The 19918-nt window shown below is 46.3% G+C and overlaps 1 protein-coding gene across 1 annotated transcript in view; it reads left to right on the plus strand.

The window, feature by feature from the left end:
* Positions 1–19918, plus strand: part of SLC38A7 (solute carrier family 38 member 7) — a 192336-nt gene that overhangs the window by 113493 nt on the left and 58925 nt on the right. Inside the window, exons 6-7 of the mRNA XM_086945300.1 lie at positions 11902–11959; positions 12234–12348. Of these exons, the coding sequence (XP_086801426.1) occupies positions 11902–11959; positions 12234–12348 (173 nt within the window). The remainder of the gene's footprint in view (positions 1–11901; positions 11960–12233; positions 12349–19918) is intronic.

Raw genomic sequence — 19918 nt, forward strand, 5'->3', positions numbered from 1 at the left:
GGCCGTGAGGAGGGGCACCAGGTGGGGGGTGAGGGCCCAATGTTCTATGGGCTCTCTCCACCATAAAGGTGAATATATAGCTTTGGCGATCAAAGAGTTCCAATAGGAAACATTCTACAAAATGATCAGGGCGGCCGTTGTCTGTGGTTTCAGCGATCCCCAGAATACGAATGTTATTCCTGCGCTGTATTGCTTCTAGGTCTTCTTTTTTGACAGCCAATGCTTTAAGGACCCGCAGTTGTTTTCAATTGTTTAATTGGGGACGTTGCGCCATCCTCCACACTGTCGAGCCGGACGTTGTGGCGATAAAGCCGTTCTCCCATGCGGTCTAAAGGGCCAGCTAGGATATCAAAAGTGTCAATGGACCGGAAGCCAGCGCACACCTCCACCATGATGACAGCAGTGCCACTCAACTGTTCATTAACCGGGATCTTAATCACCCTCTCCTCTGTATTCAATGGGGCTTCCAGCTGTTTGGCCACTTTGGTGCTTTCAAACTGGATTTTACGTTCCTTGGGATCCCTCCCCCTCTTGATGTCAAGCACACAGTTATGGTAGGAATTCAGATGCAACTGGGTGGTGTAAAGGCCGTAACCTGGGAATAAATAGTGCGCCCAGCAGCACACTCACTCCCTGTGCCGCACCCAATCACCAGGGCCAGAGCTAGTCTTAAAGAAGAGGTTGAGGCAATAGTAACAACCCCCGATGTAGTAAGAGCCATGGTGGATGGCCATGAGGGAGGTGCCACCACCGGACACCCATGGCACCAGCGATTGGGCTAAGCGAACCAGCAAGCGAAGAGGGCTTAATGGGTCCATCCAGGCTCAGGGGCACACAGCTGAGATTGCTTGTTGTGGACTGAGAAAGAGATGTAGGCAAGGATGGACAGCCCTCCCTGCCGCAGAGCAGCACCCACATCCTCATTATTGTGCTTCAATAGGTTAACTGGGTTGCACCGCAGAACAACAGAGCAGCAATACAGGCCTCCAATGCAGTGAGGATCATGGTCAGCAGCAACATCCCTCGCAAGTCCAGCACACCACCTCGGTGCAGTGACCAGAGCTCATGGAATGTTAACAGTGCTAGCTTTATGAGTAAGATCTAGTGCTGGGGGTGGCAGAGATGTGCTATTTAGTAGACCCCAGCCGACAACCAAGCACCACAGCCTGATACTTGCCGCCGATCAGTCGAATGTCAAAGAGGCCCAGAAGCTGAATCAATCCCCCTAGTTAGCCAGGCTTGACCGCACCGCTCAAATCTGTCCAGGTCCACTTCAGCACTTCACAGCTAAAGATATCAGGACTTCTAAGAGTGCTGCTTGAGTTCAGAGTGGCGGCCCCCTCCGCATGCCGCTGCCTGGTATGGCGTTCATTACCGTGGGCCTGGGCTGATTTGTGTCACAGGCGGCCACATCTACAGCCCACAAATATGGGGAGGCTCTCTTGTTGGTGAAGGGAGGGCGGGGTAAGTGGCCCAGTGAGGCTCAGTAGCCTCAAAGCTCAGGCTCGCCTGTGGCCCCTGTCACCACTGGGCCCCCGATGTGAACGCTAGGACTCACCCTCCCGCTCCGGATTACTCCACTCCATGTCATTGCATCTGAACCATTGTGACCGCAATCAGCTCCTCCTGCAATGGTGCATCAGGATTCAGCTGTTTGGATGCATTTGGTTTGTACCTGCGGCCTGAAACCCATCTCTTAAGGGTTGATGGAGCACAGCTTCCCTGCTGAGCTGCCATCTTGGTCGACTGCATAGCCACGCCCCCAGGTTGAGGATGTAAAGTAAATGCCAAGATACTTGAAGGGGCCTGAGGTAGCTCTTAGTCGTGTATCAAGCTGTGATGGAAAGTAGAGGCCCCCCAAGTGTATGTATTGGGATTTTTTCCAATTCACATTCAGTTCCAATGCATCAACATATACCTCCAACATTCTAATGAGGCATTGTAAAGTCATCTGAGGCGACTGCAGATAGAGCAGTATATCTTCAACATAGAGCGCTACTCTATCTCTTGGTGTCAGGGCGAGGAAAAGCCTTGAATCTGTGCATCTATTCAAATCCAGTTTTCTAGGGGTTCGATCAACAAAATAAAAAGCAATCGGGTCAGGGGGCATCCCTATCTTGTGCTGTGCTGAATAGGGAATGGCATGGAAAGCTTCTCATATACCTGGATCCTCGTCATGGGGTGGTTGTATAATGCTCTATTAAAGCAAGTAGCGCAGGTCCAAAGTTCATGCGGCTGAGAATTTGAAGTACAAAGGTCAAGTGGACCATATCAAAAGCTTTTTCATAATGAATTAAGAGAAGCGTAGCCGGACCCGATCGGTGGCCAAAGTGGAAAATAGGCCTACTGGAGTCTGCGCAGACAATGGTGCATGCTCCCACATGCCATTAAGCCATTTTGATCCTCATGGAACGACGCCCACACTACTGTGGCAAGCCACATTGCTATCATCTTTAGCAATATTTTGGATTCTATGGTTAACAAGGAAATGGGCCGGTAAGAGGCACAAAGTGTCAGTAGCCTAGCCGGCTTAAAAAGGGTGATAATGGTGGCCGGTGGTCAGGGGGAAGAGTTTCCATACCCCCTGCTTCCATAAAAAGGAGGAGCACGTGGGAGGCTAGAAGGGAGGAGAATTTCTTAAAGAAATCTGCCGGAAAGCTGTTTGAGCCAGACGTTTTCCCAAACGGAGAGGCAGAGATGGCTATCTGCGCTTCCAATAGCATAAATGGTTCATCCAGCGCTGAAAGATGGGACTGTGACAAAGAACAGATTGGGAGGTCGGCTGCAATAGAGTAGGTCTATTCTAACTAGCAGGGCGTTGCTGCTATAGAGAAGGCGGTTTTATTCCGCGAAGGTTGCAGCAATCTCGGTTAAGTCGGGCTTTTGGTGCCCATCCCAGGTCTGAATTGCCGGGACAATGCGGGGGTCCTCCCGCCCCTGTGACAACCAGTATAGAAACTTGCCAGTCTTATTGCCATGTTTTTAGAGCCGGTACAGGGTTAAAGAGACAGCTATATGGGCCGAATCCAGGAGTCTGCGTCTTAGTGCCCTACAGAGGTCCCCCAGTTGCTGCCTATGGCCAGCCGAAGGTGAAGCCACAGCAGAAGGTTCCAGTGCAAGTATCTGGGGCTCCCAAGATAGTAAGATCTTGTTTCCTATCACGTTCCCAACCATGGACTGCCTCTAGTGCCGTACTGTGGATCACTGTCTTAAATGCTTCCCATAACATATGTGGGGGAGGCCACTGTGTGTTGGTTCAAGTCAAAGTATTCAGCAGTGGCGCCTTTCAGGAGATCCACCAAGGCGTCTTCCCTAAGCCACCAAACATTGAGCCCCCAGACACCCCTCTCCCCCTTGCAACCTAATCCCACCTGCAGCTCCACCAGGGTACCATCAGACAACCCCCGGGGGAGGATATAAGTATGTTGCACAAGTGATAGGGAGTTTGTGTGAAGAAAGCAATAGTCAAGGCAGGAGAGCATCTTGTGGGAGGCAGAGCAGTGCATGCATGCCCTCTCCTGGGGGTGCCACCTATGCCAGACATCTACAAGGCCCAAGGAGTGTGCCCACCTATGGAACACCAGCATTCTAGAGGAGGGATCGCTGGAGAATGTCTCAAGTGTCTTATCCATAATTGCATTAACATCGGCCCCTAGAATGAGTGCCTGGTTGTGTCTGTAGCAGCACACTAGAAAGATCTGCTAGCACGGAGATCACAAAGCTAGAGGCACATATACGCTGCCTATGGTCCACCGCCACCACCCAGTTTACCCTCCATAGGAAGATAGCAACCCTTGTGTTCCGATAGGAATTGATGACAACAAGATGGCAGAGTGATGTTTGAGTACCGCCACCCCTCTCGCTCTCCTGACTAAGCCAGTGTGAAATAGTCACATGTAACCATGGTGATCAAGAAAGGGGAAGTTGGCTTCCAACAGGTGAGTCTCCTGGACCAACAACACTGCCAGGGAGAGCCGAACCGGCGTCTGGCAAGATTGTTCCTACCCATCACGGTCCAATCTGGCCAGTAAGGATCCTCCACCAACCACTGAGTCTGACGTTTGCTGGGACCCTCAAGCCTCCTAGGATGCGGAAGGCCATACGGGACCGTCACCTTCGAGAGCCGCCTCCACTGTTCCTGCTCCTGCGAGGGCTCCCAACCACCATATGCCATTCGCTGCCTATGGTAGCTTCTCTGCCTAGACATGCCCTGGTGGGGTCAAGAAGTGAAGGCCGCTCCTCGACCCATTCACGACCTGTCCGGGTGATCAAAGAAAAATATGTTACCCTGAAGGAGCACCTTCAGTTTGGCCTGTAAGAGGAGCACGTAATGGAGACCTATGTCGCAGAGCTTTTTCTTAAATGGCTCAAAGAATTTCTCTGGTATTGGACCGACTTGGTGTAGTCTGGGAAAATTTGGATTTTAGAAGATTCAAAGGGGGAGTGTCCCGCAAGGCGCACCAAGCGCAAGACCAGGTCCCTGTAGTTTAGAAATCTAGCAATGGTATCCCTTGTCAGGGCCCCAGGTGGCGGGCGCCTTGATAGTTTCCTATGGACAGCTTCCACAAGAAAATATAAGGATACCTGGTCAGCGGGTAGGAAGCTCTGCAGCCAAGTTTCAAGGAATGTCTCCGGATTAGGCCCCTCAGCTCCTTCCTGAAAGCCTACAGAGCCGAGTTTGTTGTGATGGGCGAGACCCTCCGGGTCGTCAATAGGCAGCGCCATGTTCAATTTTGCAACTTGCACAGTATGAATAGTCTGCTACAGAGCCTGTGCGGTGTCCTCCAGACCTGAAATACACCCCCTGCCTCAGTGACTCAGCCGGGCATGTTAGGCAAATCCTGACAGAGGAGCGAGACATCTGTCCGACTCCCCCAATTTTAGTCTTGAGGCCTAACCTGGACTCCCAAATGGCAAGTAATAAGGCTACATCAACTACTGACTGCACCTGCGCCAAGGCCTCCTTGGCTGACTGGACCCACCCCCTTAGAGGGTATTAGAGGGTAGAGAGTCAGGCAGGTGCAGGGATTTGGCATAGTGATCAAGTTTGCTCTGCCTTGTTGCAGGTTTATCCTTGGCCATTGTCGGGTGGTGCGCGAAGGATCTAGGCCCGCCAGACCCCCAACTGGGGCAGCGCGAGCAGCACTCAACTCTGCCAACCACACAGGAATCTGCCCGATAGCCACCAGGGCTGTACTGGGCCCATCAGACCCTTGTTGGAGATGGCATGAGGGACTCTAGGTACACAGTGCATGGAAGTTCCCCTGCAAACAGGCCAGGGAGACCCAAAGGCTCACCTCCCCGATAGGCCCACCCAGGCCTGGGCGGCCAGGCACCCCCAGTGAAGTCCGTCCATATGCCCCTCCCCCAGTGCCAGCTCACCGCCAGAAGGGGCGCTTCCGTTGTCCTCTCCACCTGGGAGGGGGCGCCGCACCAGGAAGGTCACAGTGGTTCTCAGAGTGGCCTTCTCCATGTGCATCCACAACCTCCAGGCATTCACCCATCCCCTTGGCTGCAGCAGACGGCACTGTGGGGCAGGATGATCATCAAGGGCACAAGCTCCAGCCCAACAGAGCTAACCACCTACTCCATGGCCAGGGAAGAAGATGGGGCCCATCCGCAGTGCAGCCCGCACTGATGCGCCTCCAGGACCATCCTGGCATTCATGCATTGACCCTCCTCGGGCTTCCATAGGTACAAGACCGGTCCGTAGTCCACCAGAAGTGAGTGACGCAGAGATGGGGGCAGAAATACCAGGGTGGGGCTATGATGGTGGATGTTATAAGACGCCAACCAGGATCTCGCACAAGGCACCTGCCACGCCTGAGAAAAATACTTTTTTGGGGCATTTTAGACAAAGTATTTACTGCGCATTATCAAGTGATAAACAATTCTGTAGAATCTACTGATATAATTGCGTCTCGAGCCTTAACCAAATTAAAATCTACCCTAAAAGGGGTTGGAGCGCTAGTGTGTCAAATAGTTAAGTGCTAATTCTTGATGTACATTATACCCAGGAGTAAATTGAAGAACACTCAAAAGACATTTGACATAATTTTTTCTACTGTCTGCAACACAGAAATATCGATATATCCCCATATATCACTTCCATATGTGACTGCAAAGATACATTTAGCTTGATAGATCTTAATCACAGCCTGCAGCGGTTTCTTTTCTAGCCTGGAAGCAAAAGCTGAAACTGAAATATCCCTCATAAACATATTATTCTTAGTGCCAACTATAGGACGCCAAGTACACAAAGAATTAAGGGAGTAGTACGCTTTAAGATTACACATACTAAAATCTTTGCACTTATGTAACTCACATCTATAATATAGGAACCTGTGGTGCCCATGCATTTGTGAAAATAGAAGATGCTCACATGTTCTCTGTGATTTTTATGGAGCAGGGTCCAAGCATATATGCAATTCACCCATATCTAAGTCAAAGGCCTAACTCGACAAGTTCCTTTTTAGGTCTCAGGTAGCGTAGAAGAGGGTTCTGTGACGTCATTTTTGGTAGCCAAGCCCTGTCCGTTTCGGATTGAGGGGCGTGTGTTTTTCGTTTCTTTCTCTTCTCGAAAAACACGCCCCCCAGTCTGCAAAGGACGGGGCTTAGCTTTCAAAAATGACTTTGCCTCCTCTCCCCCCACCCCTCTTCTCACCTCTTAACTGGTTTGTGCGCGCCCATGTCAAGCCGATGGCCGTCTACCAGCCTAACCGAGTTGTTGCGCGGCTGTGGGAAAATACTGTCCTCCAACATCTTGAATGCAGAGTGCTGCCTTGCTCCACCAAAGAGCGGCGCTGATCAATACATCGACCCACTCTGTGTCCGATTCATGTTGAAGAGATAGTGATGAGAGCTCGGATCAACAAGGACCCAATAGGGCTCTGATGGCACAGGGGGGCGAGACTTAGCTAGCAGGGGCAGGGCGGCAGCTGAGAGAAGAGCTGCTGTCGCACCGCGGGTGTCATGGCGTAGGAGGTGCCGAGCCGCTCCCACTTTCATTCAGCTGGATTCTCCTGCATCGCTCATCAGTGGTGTGCGGTAAACGATGGCGGCGAGTGCTGGAGCCTGGTCTCCGCTCCCGGATCCCTGGCCGGAGCAGCTGAGATGAGAGCGGCTTTAGGCACGACCGCCGCCCCTTCCATTTGTGACTCTTGGGACAGTACGTTTCTGATCCCCGGCAGCATGGGCCTACTGGAACGTGTCCGCAAGGAATGGTTCATCCTCGGCATCGTCTTGGTGATTGGAGCCGCCAAACTACAACTCGCTATCGGCGAGAAAGGGGGTGAGTGCCGCCTTCACCCAGGCATATGGTTAGGGGATCCCTGAACTCCCACCAAGATCGTCACCAACAGCCGTGCCAGCCTGCTACGTGCCGCCCTGTGCACAATATTCATGCGCACCCCTCCCGGTGATAAAGCTGTCTTGTTCCTCCCTCCGCCTCTTAAACGTTCAAGTCTAGGGTGCCCATGGGCTGGGTCGAAGGGGTTGGTGTAGCTGCGCTGACAGCCCAGTCACCCTGCCTGTCTTGTGTGACACGTTATACTCTGCTTGACCCTCGCCGCTCTCTCCGCCCCGGGTGGTGGCTGACATCAGAGCCCGCACAGGACACGCAGCCTTTAGTGCTGATGTTCATGTTCAGGCAGACCGCAACTCTTTTTTAGCGTGCGTCCGGTTTAGCAGCCACGTTGGGTCAAGTGCAGAAACATTTGGGTATAATAATCGGAGGAAAAGGATCAGCGCTAGGGTGCCCATGTCGTATTATGAGCACAGAGACCTTTGATCTAACGCGAACACGTTATTTAATACTAACCAACAAGTTATCATGCAACACTGATCTTAGGCCTAAACTCGTACAGCCTTGAATGTTATGTAATGTAACTGGTCCTTTTATAAAGCGCTCTTACACCTTCGGGTACAAAAGTTTGCGCTATGTAAAAACGCATTAAATAAATAAATGTCACTTGTCAAGGGGCCCGGGGGAGGAGAAGCGAGCAGCTGCACCTTCCAGTCACGGTGTGCCGTGGCTTTGCCTCTTGTGTCTCTTCTGGGTCTGTGGAGACCTGATTAGGGTGGGGGCGGAGGGGACCTGTTACTCTGACAAAAGTGCTGAAGGCTGGGGGGTCACAATAAATTCATCACGTTGCACCCAGTGGACAGGTATGGAAAGGGTCCAGTTGGACCATCAAAAAGTTAGAGTTCAAATATAATAGTAGGTCATGGCGAGGGCCACTGCAATTATGCGATCCTGTGTTTGCTGCTTCTGCTTTATTTTGCATAATTATCTCTCATCTGGCGCATAATCTGTAGATAAATTGTTTCTAACTCAAAAGCATTTCTGTATGTGTTTGGCTGTGTGTGTGGCTCTCTGTATGTGTGTGTGTGGCTCGCTGTATGTGTGTGTGTGGCTGTGTGTGGGAGAGACAGCAGTGTGAGAGAGACAGCAGTGTGAGTGTTCTAGGGAGAGCATGGTGTGTGTGCATTTGTGAGAGATTAAGCTATTGGCATTGTAAATGACAATGCCATTTATTTATCTGTTTTCAAAACCAACACATAAATACAATTTTTGTCATTTACAATGCCAATAGCTCTAACTTTTGCAAAGGCGAGACCATTGCATTGTAAATGCTTGTTCAATCTGTATTGATGTCAGCATAGGTGCCAGGGTTCTATCCGAACACATTTTGCTTTTGCGCACACATATTTTCTCAAAGCCGCCATCTGGATTTACAAGCTCTGCATCAACTACATTATTAATAAAATCCTTTAGGGATTATTTTTAAAAATTCACTTGCATACAAGTCAAGTCAAATTAGTCTTTATTCGAATTCAAATTCATAAAAGACATATATACATTTAAAACAAAAATTCAAACATTTAAAATCAATTTCATGATTCGCGAGTTTACAGAGTTCAGAGGTCCCTTAAAAGCTCAAAAGCTCCAAAGATGCAGAGTGCATAAATACTATAAATAAATTAATTAGTAAATTATCGTATAATCCAGGTTTATAATATCGTCCATGCACCCACTTTTAAAAAACCAGGTTCGTTAAAACAGATGAGTATATTACTGTCTCATTATGCATCATGCAGTCAAACCCTGTGCTCGAAGGAACCGCATGCCGTGTAGGAATTTTGATACAGCAATTATACCGAAATCGTTCCCATCCGTTCTTAAAATCCTAAGAGCTTCTGTACCAGAAGTAATACCCAACAAATGGCATGTCGGCTTGATCCATTTATGTCTCAGATTCTTGTATGTTGGGCAAATGAAAAAAACATGGGCAATGGATTCCACTTGTTCAGGACAAATCGGGCAATCCTTGCATACATTCATTAGTGGCTCAACCCAGAATGTATTTGAAGGAGAAAGAGTGCATTCTTATGCCCAAATTGTGGATACCTGCAGCGGTGTACAGTTCTGGTTGTGCATTTTTGGATTATTACTTGCAAAATGGTCTAGTGTGCATTTCTGTATGCAGTGGACTCAATTGTGCTGTGCCTGTAAGCGTTTGCTGCGGCTTGCTCTACCACACTCCCACCAATTGCAGCTATCGAGCAACATAACCGTGTGAGTTTAAGGAATGCAGCAGTCGGCTCATCTTATCCAATGTAAGGCAAGAATGATGGAGGGCCTCTTAGGATGACTGCAAGGCTCCTAACTTGGATTCAAGCTAGATGTGCCTGACTTCAGACCTTAAAGAGGCCCTGAAAGACATCAGGAGCTGAGATAACATCCAGAACGTTGTATAGGTGCCTGATTATTCTCTACAGCTTGTGGCCGATTCTGTATGAGTGAAGATTTCCAGAAGCGCTGTATAGGGAGGTGCCATGTCAACTTTTTTGAGGGATTTATTCCTCCCTGCTTGGGTTGGTCCTGGTTAAAGCAGAGGGGTTGATAATAGCTTTTTAAACTTCTTTTATTGTTTGACCATGTAATAGACACTTGTACTGTGCCATGGTGTAAAGTGGCACCACATTGATTCCGCTGCACTTACTATGCAGTGCTCCAAGACTGCGTCTCCGGGCCTGAGAGTGATCTGGTTCCTGGCCAGCATGGGACACGTTCAATTGCTAGATCGTGGACTTAACCTTCTGCTCCCTTGGGATTAATGAAGGTGGGCACCTAGCCACCAAACAAAGGTACTGAATTTCTCAATAGCTCCCTCACACCGTTCTTTTGTACAACTTCGAATTACATTGACAACACTTTGATGCTAGCTATAGAGTGTCTTACTGAGCTTACTAAGAGCACAGTGCCAACTCTTGTGGAACTTGGCTTAAGCTCTCTGAAATCTCAGTTATTGTTTGCAGGAGGATAAAGCTCTCATCCAGCCTCTTGGAAAGGACTATTGCTTGAACAAGATCTTAGAGATGCTACATATCCGTTTGCTTAATTATCATTTTAGAATCTCATTGGTGGTATTCCTTTAATCGGTCGTCTTTTTATTGCCCCCGATTCATGCATTTCTGTCCATGACACTATATTTTATGATCCAACAATGTCTGCTGCTGAGATTCCCATGCCCATACAATTTATTGACCCTGTCCTCACTTCTGAGATAAAACTAAGTGGTAGAGCTTTCATTCTGCACAAAGATTATACAAGACAAGGCCCCCGCCTGGGTTAGAGGCTCAGAATAGAGCACCTCATCTATGAACAAGGAAAAAAAGGGAGTATGGTACTGAACATGGTTTCACCTTCCTTCTGGGGTCACAATATATGATCAGTAGTCCTTTAAGTATTGTGGAATTCAACCTTGAGCAGAGGCCAATCTAACAGTATATGCCTCACTGTGTGCACCCCTCAACCCTCACTTTTAGATACATACACTCAACTATGCTTGCCTTTTGGGCATTCATCCAGACTAGTGGAATTATTGATGTTGATTTGTAGACAATGGGCTCCTGTACCTATCTGTACTCCCTCTAGGACTAATCTACAGGTTTGTTTTGACCAGTTTGCTTGATATCAGATACTCACTCCGGTATTGAACACCGATCTTTCCCTCTCTAGTGCTTCTTTTTACCCAGTGCTTGTATGTCTCTATGTAACTTATATTCATTCCCCAGGCACTTACCCGTCACCCTGGTATCACCCCAGGGCACAGACTTAGTGGTATTAAAAATGCACCTATATTGTGAGTGCGGTCGCAATTGGAAGAGACTTGGTGGTGTGGCAGGGCGCAGCCACCTACTATGAACGTTTGTCATTTGCTGCCTACATGGGAGCACTAGCGTGTTTCTGCCACTTTTAACTCCAATTTCTCTATGCGATCTTTCCTTTCCTCCCTGAGGCAAATCACAACTCCTTATTATCAGACTTCCAACAGGTTTTGCAGAACTGTGACTGTCATATGCATTCTGTTTATCACATTGAAGCCTTCTTATAAGTAAACTCTCTTGAAATTAAATGGTATTTGTATTTATACCGCACTTACTGTCCCTGATTAGGCATTTTGGCGAGTAGCACGCTACTCTGGAACCCAAAGGTGAATTAGTGGTGGATTAGTAGAGGGAAATATTAATTGTTATTATGAGTGGTGGGGGTGGTATACATTCCAGTCAGTCAGTCAGTCAGTCAGTCATACATAACTTTATTCGGTTAAGTTAAAACCATCAAAGTGCATGACATAGAGCATTAGAATTCGACAGTACATTAATACATAATTCTTAAGCCGTGACAATATATTTAATAATTCATGTACATTAGACACTTCTACTCAGGTCCTCGGGAGATAAGTAACTATATAAAGTACATACGAGTCATAGGTTGGTGGTTTGCTCAGATTTAGGGAGATCAGTTACCTTATTTTACTGTCTGCAGTGGGAGGAAAATATTTAAATATGAATAGAATAAATAAACTGTTCATGAAAACATGCTTTCTTTCACAGTCCGCCCTCCTGGATGTCTGTGTTTAACGCCATGCCCACTATCTGCTTTGGATTCCAGGTACATCTCTTCCTTCATTTATCACATGTCTGGTTGTTGATTGGCAATGTGCCTTTGTTTGGGGGTTTTGACATTGCATGTCTGTACTGCATTTAACTTTGTATTACATGTCTCTCTCATCTGCTTCCCTTCTTCTCTCCTCACTGCCCCTTATCTCTTTCTTTCCTCTTTCTTCCTCCATTTGTCACTTACACTCATACTCATTGCATTCACTCATTTTCTCCCAATCTTTCTTCTGGTCGTCTTTTCCTCTTGCCATTCTTTGTCTTGGCAGTGTCATGTGAGCAGTGTGCCGGTATTTAACAGCATGAAGCGTCCTGAGTTGAAGACTTGGAGTTGGGTCGTGACCACTGCCATGGTTATTGCACTTTTTGTGTACACAGGAACAGGTGAGGTGCTCTCAGTAAATTATTTGTGTTCTCTTGCGGTATCTCCCAAAGTGTGTTTAAACATTTTCTCACAGCTTTCGCCTTTACTCGAGTCTGAACACCAGCACTCTGTACCTTCCTTGGCGCAACCATAAGCCTTAAATCACTGTAGGAATTTCTGCACTCTAAGCTCCTCACAATGATACCAAATGGGATTTGCCAGAATGTCAGCAGTTTGTCATTGGTAAGCTCAAGTCAACATTTTCTGGTTGTAGACAAGAATAATAGTCATTTGATATCAAATAAAAAACTGTTTTCCTCTTTCACAGTAACTGGACATTCAGTTGGAAAGAGCAGCAGGTGGTCATTATTTCAACAGGAGATTAAAGAGAGAGAACTTACACGATGTGCAACTAGAGTTTGAAACTCTAACGTTTACACATTGTAAACTCTGGTCTGATAGTGGTCTGGATTTCTCTATGGTCAATGTCATAGAATTATCAGTAGATCAGATCACTAAACAACAGCTTCTTAAAACCATAAGTAGTGTGGCCAGCAGAAGGCTTTGATGGGTTTGTGTGATGATGGAATGAGAGCGATCTACTATACGTTAAGTTTAGTAATGTGAAAGGAGGAAGTGGAGTGTCATTGGTGAGCCAAATGTGAGTGTCATCAATACAAAATGTTGAGAAAATGTGTCTTATGTGGGGAGCTTGTAGTGCACTGAAGCGAGTCTTGGGCCATTCAAAGAGCACTGGAGAGAGTAGAAAGGTGAAGAGGGTACAGTATATGGGCAAGAAAGTAGAGGAAAGGAAGGAACTTTAAGTTAATTTATGGTGTTTGCTGATGTGTTAGTTAGGTCTCCCTTACGCTACTTTGAAACAAAAGGCACAGAGAGGAGAGGAAGTAAGAGCTTAAGTGAAAGCACTTAGGAACATAAAGACATTGACATATATATCTGTTGTTTTATGAATATCCTGCCACCTTCAAGTTAGTACACAAGTTAATAAGAAAAATAAAAGACGTCAGGTGACATTTTCCTGAGGAGTGATTGAACGTAGTGGTCTCTCCTATGGCTGCTGATGTGGGGACACAAGTTCATCTGCGACAGATGTAACTGACTTCTTTTGGGGCCCTGTACCTTGATGGTAGCTTTGTTGCCCATCAGCAGGTGTTTCGGGAACTTGCAGCTTCTTTTCTGGACACCACGACTTACGGGCATCACTGTAGGGTCTCATGACATGTGTCCGGCAGTCCCTGACCCCCATGTCCACAGTGCTAGAGATGGTTACCAACCCTTTGCCCCTTAAGCTGATCACGTGCATCTATACTGGTATGCAGAAGACCGAGCCGATCTGAGCAACCTCTGCCCACCTGACTTGGTTGGATGAGATCAATGTGGTGATAAGTAAGGAACAATGGACTCACTGCTACTCCCAGTCCAAGGCCATATCCCCTAACTACAGTTGCACTTCCTTCACTTCACATTTTTACACAGAATCTACCACACGCCTGCATGTCTGCTTCAAATGTGTCACATTGAAGAGGTGTGCTGCGCTGCGCTACATGCTGATTTTCTGCACCTAGCGTGGGAGTCACTTGAGACACCAGACTTCTGGGATATGGTGCTTAGGGATGTGATTAGTATCCTGGGCTATTTTCCTGAGTGCTTTTCCCCAGTCGCGCTATTGGGCTATGTCAAAGATGCTCCACTGGAGGTCCGTCAGCTGACGGCTATGGCTATAGCGTAGGGTGGCAATGCATTGGGGTAGGCGACAGGTGCCCAGCAGGAGCAAGTGGCTTGATGATGCTGCCGCTACCTAACCATAGGAACAACAGGGATTCCACTGAACATGTGTGAAAAACCCTCTTTCCAGAAAGGAAAATTATTTTATAGAGTCCCCTCATCCACCAGGGTTACCCCTAGGTGGCATGCTTGATCATTGGGGTCCTCTCAATCCGCTGCGGATTGAGGCGTGCTGCAATTTGCGAACTACGTAGGAGCACTTAGTTTTTGGAAAATATGTGTGGTGCAGTGATGTGGAGTGGGAAAAATAAGTTAAAAATACCTAGCTAGTGAGCTAATATTTTATTCCTGCTCCTAGTCGTTATGTTTTAAAATCAGGTGTTACTACTAAGGAAAGACCTAACTGTAATGAGTATGGTGTCCCTAGTACTGGGTTGACATGTTTCGAGCTTTCCCCTAAAGTTCCTCTTCAGGACCACACGAGGGTCAACCCCGTGCGTACCACTCCTAAAGAATCCTGTGAATAGGAAACAATGGGGTTCATACCTAATGTGTGTTCACCTGATATTTAATACATACGGTTTTACACTGACACGCTGTATTTTGTAGACCAAGATGCGGTCTCCAGGGGTGCCTTCAGGTTATTTTCCAAGAGGAGTGCTTTGACGAAGGTGTGACTACTAGCCCCTCAACCTCTGCAGATCATGAGGCATATTTCTGCCTAAACAAAAATACACCCCATTCCTTTCATGAAAGTTTCTGGGTGATCTGTGATGCAATTACTGAGATAAAGGGGTGGTTCCAAAACATTTTTCCCCATGTGTTTTCCAAAGGAAAAATTGGACAACGATACAGAAAAAACAGCTGAACAGAATGACACCAAATTTGGCACAAAGCTAGATATTTATCCAGAAAGAGTGTATATTGTGGTTTCGTGTAAATCTATTCAGCGATATTAGTGAAATTAAGGGTTTAAAGATATCTGTTGCCGCAGTACTCCTGTGGGGGGGGGGGAAACATCAAAATGCTCAATCCCATTGGTCAGTCTCGCGAGACCCCTACAGGACCACACAATGTAATTTGCGGCTGCACCTTGAAGAAAAGTGTTGCAGCTCCCTTTTTAGGACTCAGGAGCTTTGTCTCCGAGTCTTGGAAAACATAAAAAAAACATGAGGCCAGGCTATGGATCCCCTGCCCCTCCCCCCAGGCTTTATGGGGGATGGGTTCCGAGAGACACCGCCCTTGGGGCCATACATAAAAATTCTTCAGGTGCGCTGCAGTACCACAGGACGCCCATGAGAAGCAGCTCAGCCACCTGTGTGGTTCCTTGGGATCTAAAAAGAGAATATATGTGGTGGGGCTCTGTGGCAATTAGATTTTTTTTATATCTGATCAGGAAACTAAGACAACCCTCACTCAAGAGGATTCTTGTAGATCCTGCATGGGCTACACAACCCTGGTTCATAACATTACTGGAGTTGGCTTAGGACATCATGAGAAGCTTGCCAACATACAGATCTTGCCTGTCACAGCAATGGCAGAGGCAGGCACCCAGACCTCAAACAACTCAACCTAGCAGTTTAGCTTCTGAAGTCATAGAATTTGGATATTTACAATTGTCAAAAAACACACAAGGGGTACTGAGGGTCTAAGAGGCTGGCTAACAAAGAGTCTACTTGTTAGACAACGTAATTGCTACCACTATAATATGTATAGACAGAAGTGTAAGGAGAGAAAAAGAATGAAACTAGAAAAGTCCCATCAGCCCACCTGTTGGCGGAGCTTCATCATTTGGGATTGAATTGCTCACTGGTATCATCCAGAATCCTCACTAAGCTATTATGAGGAAGATCTGGCATCCAAATTTACCAGTGTGTGCCGCCACAGGAAGAAGGTCAAGAGCTGTGGGAAAAGAGAAAGTTGCAGTGCAAAGCAAATGTGGTGCAAGAATAGTGAAGTATAAAATTGCCTATGAGGATGCCAAAAGAACGATTTTTATTAATGAGGCCACCCACATGGCAAGATTAAAACGCAGAGGGAGGGTAGTATTTAACAAATACAACTACCAATTGGTCTAATCGCTGGTCAACATGTTTCAGCCAACTAATGGCTTTCTTCAGGACCTATGGATGGAACACTACTGCAACGGTGAAAAAACTGTGCTCAAAAGAACCAGAAAAAACACACATATTGATACAACCGAGTGTACCAGGAAGACCTACCCAATGGTTAGCGTCTGATTGGTAAAAGGTGTGGTCTTGTTTGGATATTTTCCTCTCCCACAATTGGATTGGGAGTGGCCTCACCTCGCCTGGCGCTCGCTCAGGTCAATGAGGCCCCGCTCTGCCAGTCGGTGCCTCTAAACCCCTACTGAGCCGAGGGGTTACAATTGTCTCCAGAATGCTTGGACATTCTTAAGAGAGCAAGGCGGCCAATAACAAGAGTATGTTCTGCAGCCCAATGGAAATGTTTTGCACATTGTATTGCTCAAAACATAGACCCTTGTGCCCCTACAGTTCAACAGCTAGTATGCTATTTGCCACATTTCCAAAAGTCACATTTAGCATACACTTCCATAAGACTACATCTAGCAGCCATTGCAGCTTATCAGCGAAATCGCAACTGTCAGTCAAATTTTCGTTTACCTGTAATCAATGCTTTTATGGAAGGTTTAAAAAGGGTAATTCCACTTCGAACACCACCAGTAATGTCATGGAACTTTAATGTGGTGCTTACACAACTAATGTCCACACCTTTTAAACCACTGTATTAATTTCCATTTCTGTTTTGGGAGGTAGTTTTCCGTGTAACTATACCTTCCTTAAGAAAAGTTAGTTAAATTCATGCATTAACCATTGAGGAACCATATGTTCAAATCTTTAGGTTTTCCAGGATAAGGTTTGCCTACATAGAAAGCCAAAAATCGTACCGGAGGTCTTACATATCTCCTTTTCACCTAAATAAAATACTAGATCTTACAGTCTTCTTTCCAAAACCAGAAACAGTGGCAAAAAGTGCCCTTCCTACACTTGATATCACACTGGGAGAACTAAACAATTTCAAAAGAGACCACAGCTATTTGTAGCTTTCCCAAATCCGAGGAAAGGTGATGCCATCTCAAAAGGAGGGATTGCAAGGTGGATTGTCAGATGCATCCAAATGTTCTATATAAAAGCAAATATAAATCTGCCAACATTCCCAATTCTACAAGAAAGAAAGGTGCATCAATGGCTTTTTTAGGTGACCTTCCACTACTAAATATCTGCAAAGCTGCTATATGGACAAACAAACACACACACACACACTTTCAAAACATTACTGTGTGAATGTTCATGACAGACAACAATCTCTGGTAGGGCAAACAGTTTTATGTACATTATTCCAAACTGCTCCATCTAATGCCTAGAGCCACCGCGAGAGGAGTACTGCTCTCTAGTTTATTTTATTTTTATTTATTTATTTACTTAAAAGGTTTTAAATAGCGCTGGCTGGCCACGAGTATCAGAGCGCTTTACACGTTTTAATAATACAAAATAAAAATATAGCTTTGGTACATTGAAATAATATGACAAAACAATTTGAAAACATGAAGCAGATTTTAAATGGGGAGAAACTAAGAATACCTAGATCAAACAACAGATCGAAGATAGAGCTGGAAGAAGTGGATGGGATCTATACTGACAAGGCAGCGTAAGAATTGGTAGCCAGTGATAGTGTATTAAGTACCCCAGGATTTGTTGAGAAGGAGCAGCTTGAGATCTTTTTTGAAGCTTTGGTAGGAGGGGTTGCAGAGTAGATCTTTAGGGATGGCATTCCAGACAGAGGGCGCATTTCCAGAGAAGGAGCAAGACTGTGTTGATTTATTTTTTCATAGAGGAGGGACATGGGCAAGAGCGATAGTGCTCCTCATTGTTCTAGTGCAGCCCGCTTTGTGGAATGTGTCGGAGGGTAAGACGGGGTATTTTGAAGGAGGGCTTTGTGCGTGATGCAAGCAGTCCTGTAGGTGGTTCTGCCTTCAATCGGGAGCCATTTGAGGTCTTTGAGAACATGGGAGATGTGATGAAAACGCTTAGTCAGTAATAAGCCTGGCAGCAAGGTTAAGAATGGATTTGATAGGGGCAAGGTGGACTTTAGCGAGAGTTACATTACCGTAGTTAATTCTAGAAAGGACCAACGATTGCACAACTGATTTAAAGTAATTGGCAGGAATAAAGGGTATACTTTTTTTAAGATGATGGCGTATGAAGAGAGCACGTTTGGCCGAGTTTTTTATGTGGGGAGTAAGACTGAGGTTCTGATCGATGCTGATGCTGAGGGATTTGACTGAGTTAGAGATGGAGAGAGAGCAGTTGAGAGCTTTAATGTCAGAGATCCAGTGTTGAATAGGGAGCGAGTTGTTTTTAGAAGAAAATAGAATGATTTCTGTTTTTTTAGGGTTGAGTTTGAGGTGATTGTGATGGAACCATAATTGGATCTTAGTTAAGGCATCGTTGAGATGTAAAACATCGGCATGGGATTTGATCCTATAGTAACGTTTGGTGTAGTCAGCATAGAGGTGGTAACAGATTTTCGCTTGTTAAAGACTAGGGGAGAGGGGTTCCATGAAGAGGTTAAATAGGGTGGGAGAGAGAATAGAGCCCTGGGGGACACCCATGGTGACTGGCAGAGGTTTAGAAAGGCAATTACATTACTGACTTTAATTTGTTGGGTTCTATGTTAGAAAAAGGAGGTGAACCACTTGAGAACAGCACTGTCAAAGCCAAAACGGTCTTTGAGTATATTGAGTAGGGCAGCATGATTAACAGGATCAAAGGCAGCAGAGAGGTCAAGAAGAATGGGAAGGGAGGATTCACCTTTGTCTAGGGAGCGATGGATGTCCTCAGTAATGTTGAGCATGACTGTTTCAGTGCTACAGCCCTTTCGAAAATCTGATTGTAAGGCATCTAAGAGGTTGAATGAGTCGATGTGTTTGTCCAGCTGGTGCAGGGCGCATTTTTCCAGGGCCTTAGATAAGAAAGGAAGATTAGAAATAGGGCGCAGATTATTTAAGTCATTGGGGTCCGCTGCAGCGTTTTTGAAGGTGGGGGTAATTTGGCCTAGTTGGGGGATTGCAGGGACACTGCCGATGGCAAGGGAGGAGTTGATGACAGTTGTCCAATATGTGGCGATGATGTGTTTTAGGTCTTGTACTAGATGGGCCGGGATAGGATCTCTGGTATGTGTGGATGGTTTAAGCTGAGGAGATGATCCTGAGGACATCCCTTTCTGAGACAGGACAAAAGTTATTCCAGGAAGCATTTTTTTTCCGCTGGAGGATAGTGTAGTAAGGTTCCGGGGGGTGACAGCGACGGTGATAGGAATGGAAGGAGACATGGGGAGAATGTTAAGGAGGAGAGGTTGGCTATGTGGGGGGGTAGTAATGACGAAGGATTTATCAATCTTAGTGATTTTGTTTAAGAAGAAGCTAGCTGTTTCTTCACATCTTTCAACCGTAGCCAAAGGTTTTGGGGGGCTGAGGCAGTTTGGTGTTTAACAATGTTAAATAGTTCCCTAGGTCGATTTTTTTTGCCCGGTCAAGTTGTGAACGGAAGAAGGATGCTTTTTCATCAAAGATGTGTTTTTTGTAGTTGGCCCTTGCAGCTCTGAGGAGCGCAAGATTAAAGGGGGAGTACTGTTGCCTCCATGTGCGTTCAGTCTGCCTGAGAGCTCGCCTCTCATTTTTAAGGTCGGTATTGAACCAGGATTTAGAGGGATTACGTTTTTTGTAGTTTTAATTTGGCTGGGGCAGTTTTGTGAAGGACCTCAACAATGAATTTTTTGTAATGTTCTGTAAGGTCACTGGCA

Source organism: Lissotriton vulgaris, chromosome 12 (genome assembly GCF_964263255.1).
Source record: "Lissotriton vulgaris chromosome 12, aLisVul1.2, whole genome shotgun sequence".
Classification (NCBI taxonomy): domain Eukaryota; kingdom Metazoa; phylum Chordata; class Amphibia; order Caudata; family Salamandridae; genus Lissotriton; species Lissotriton vulgaris.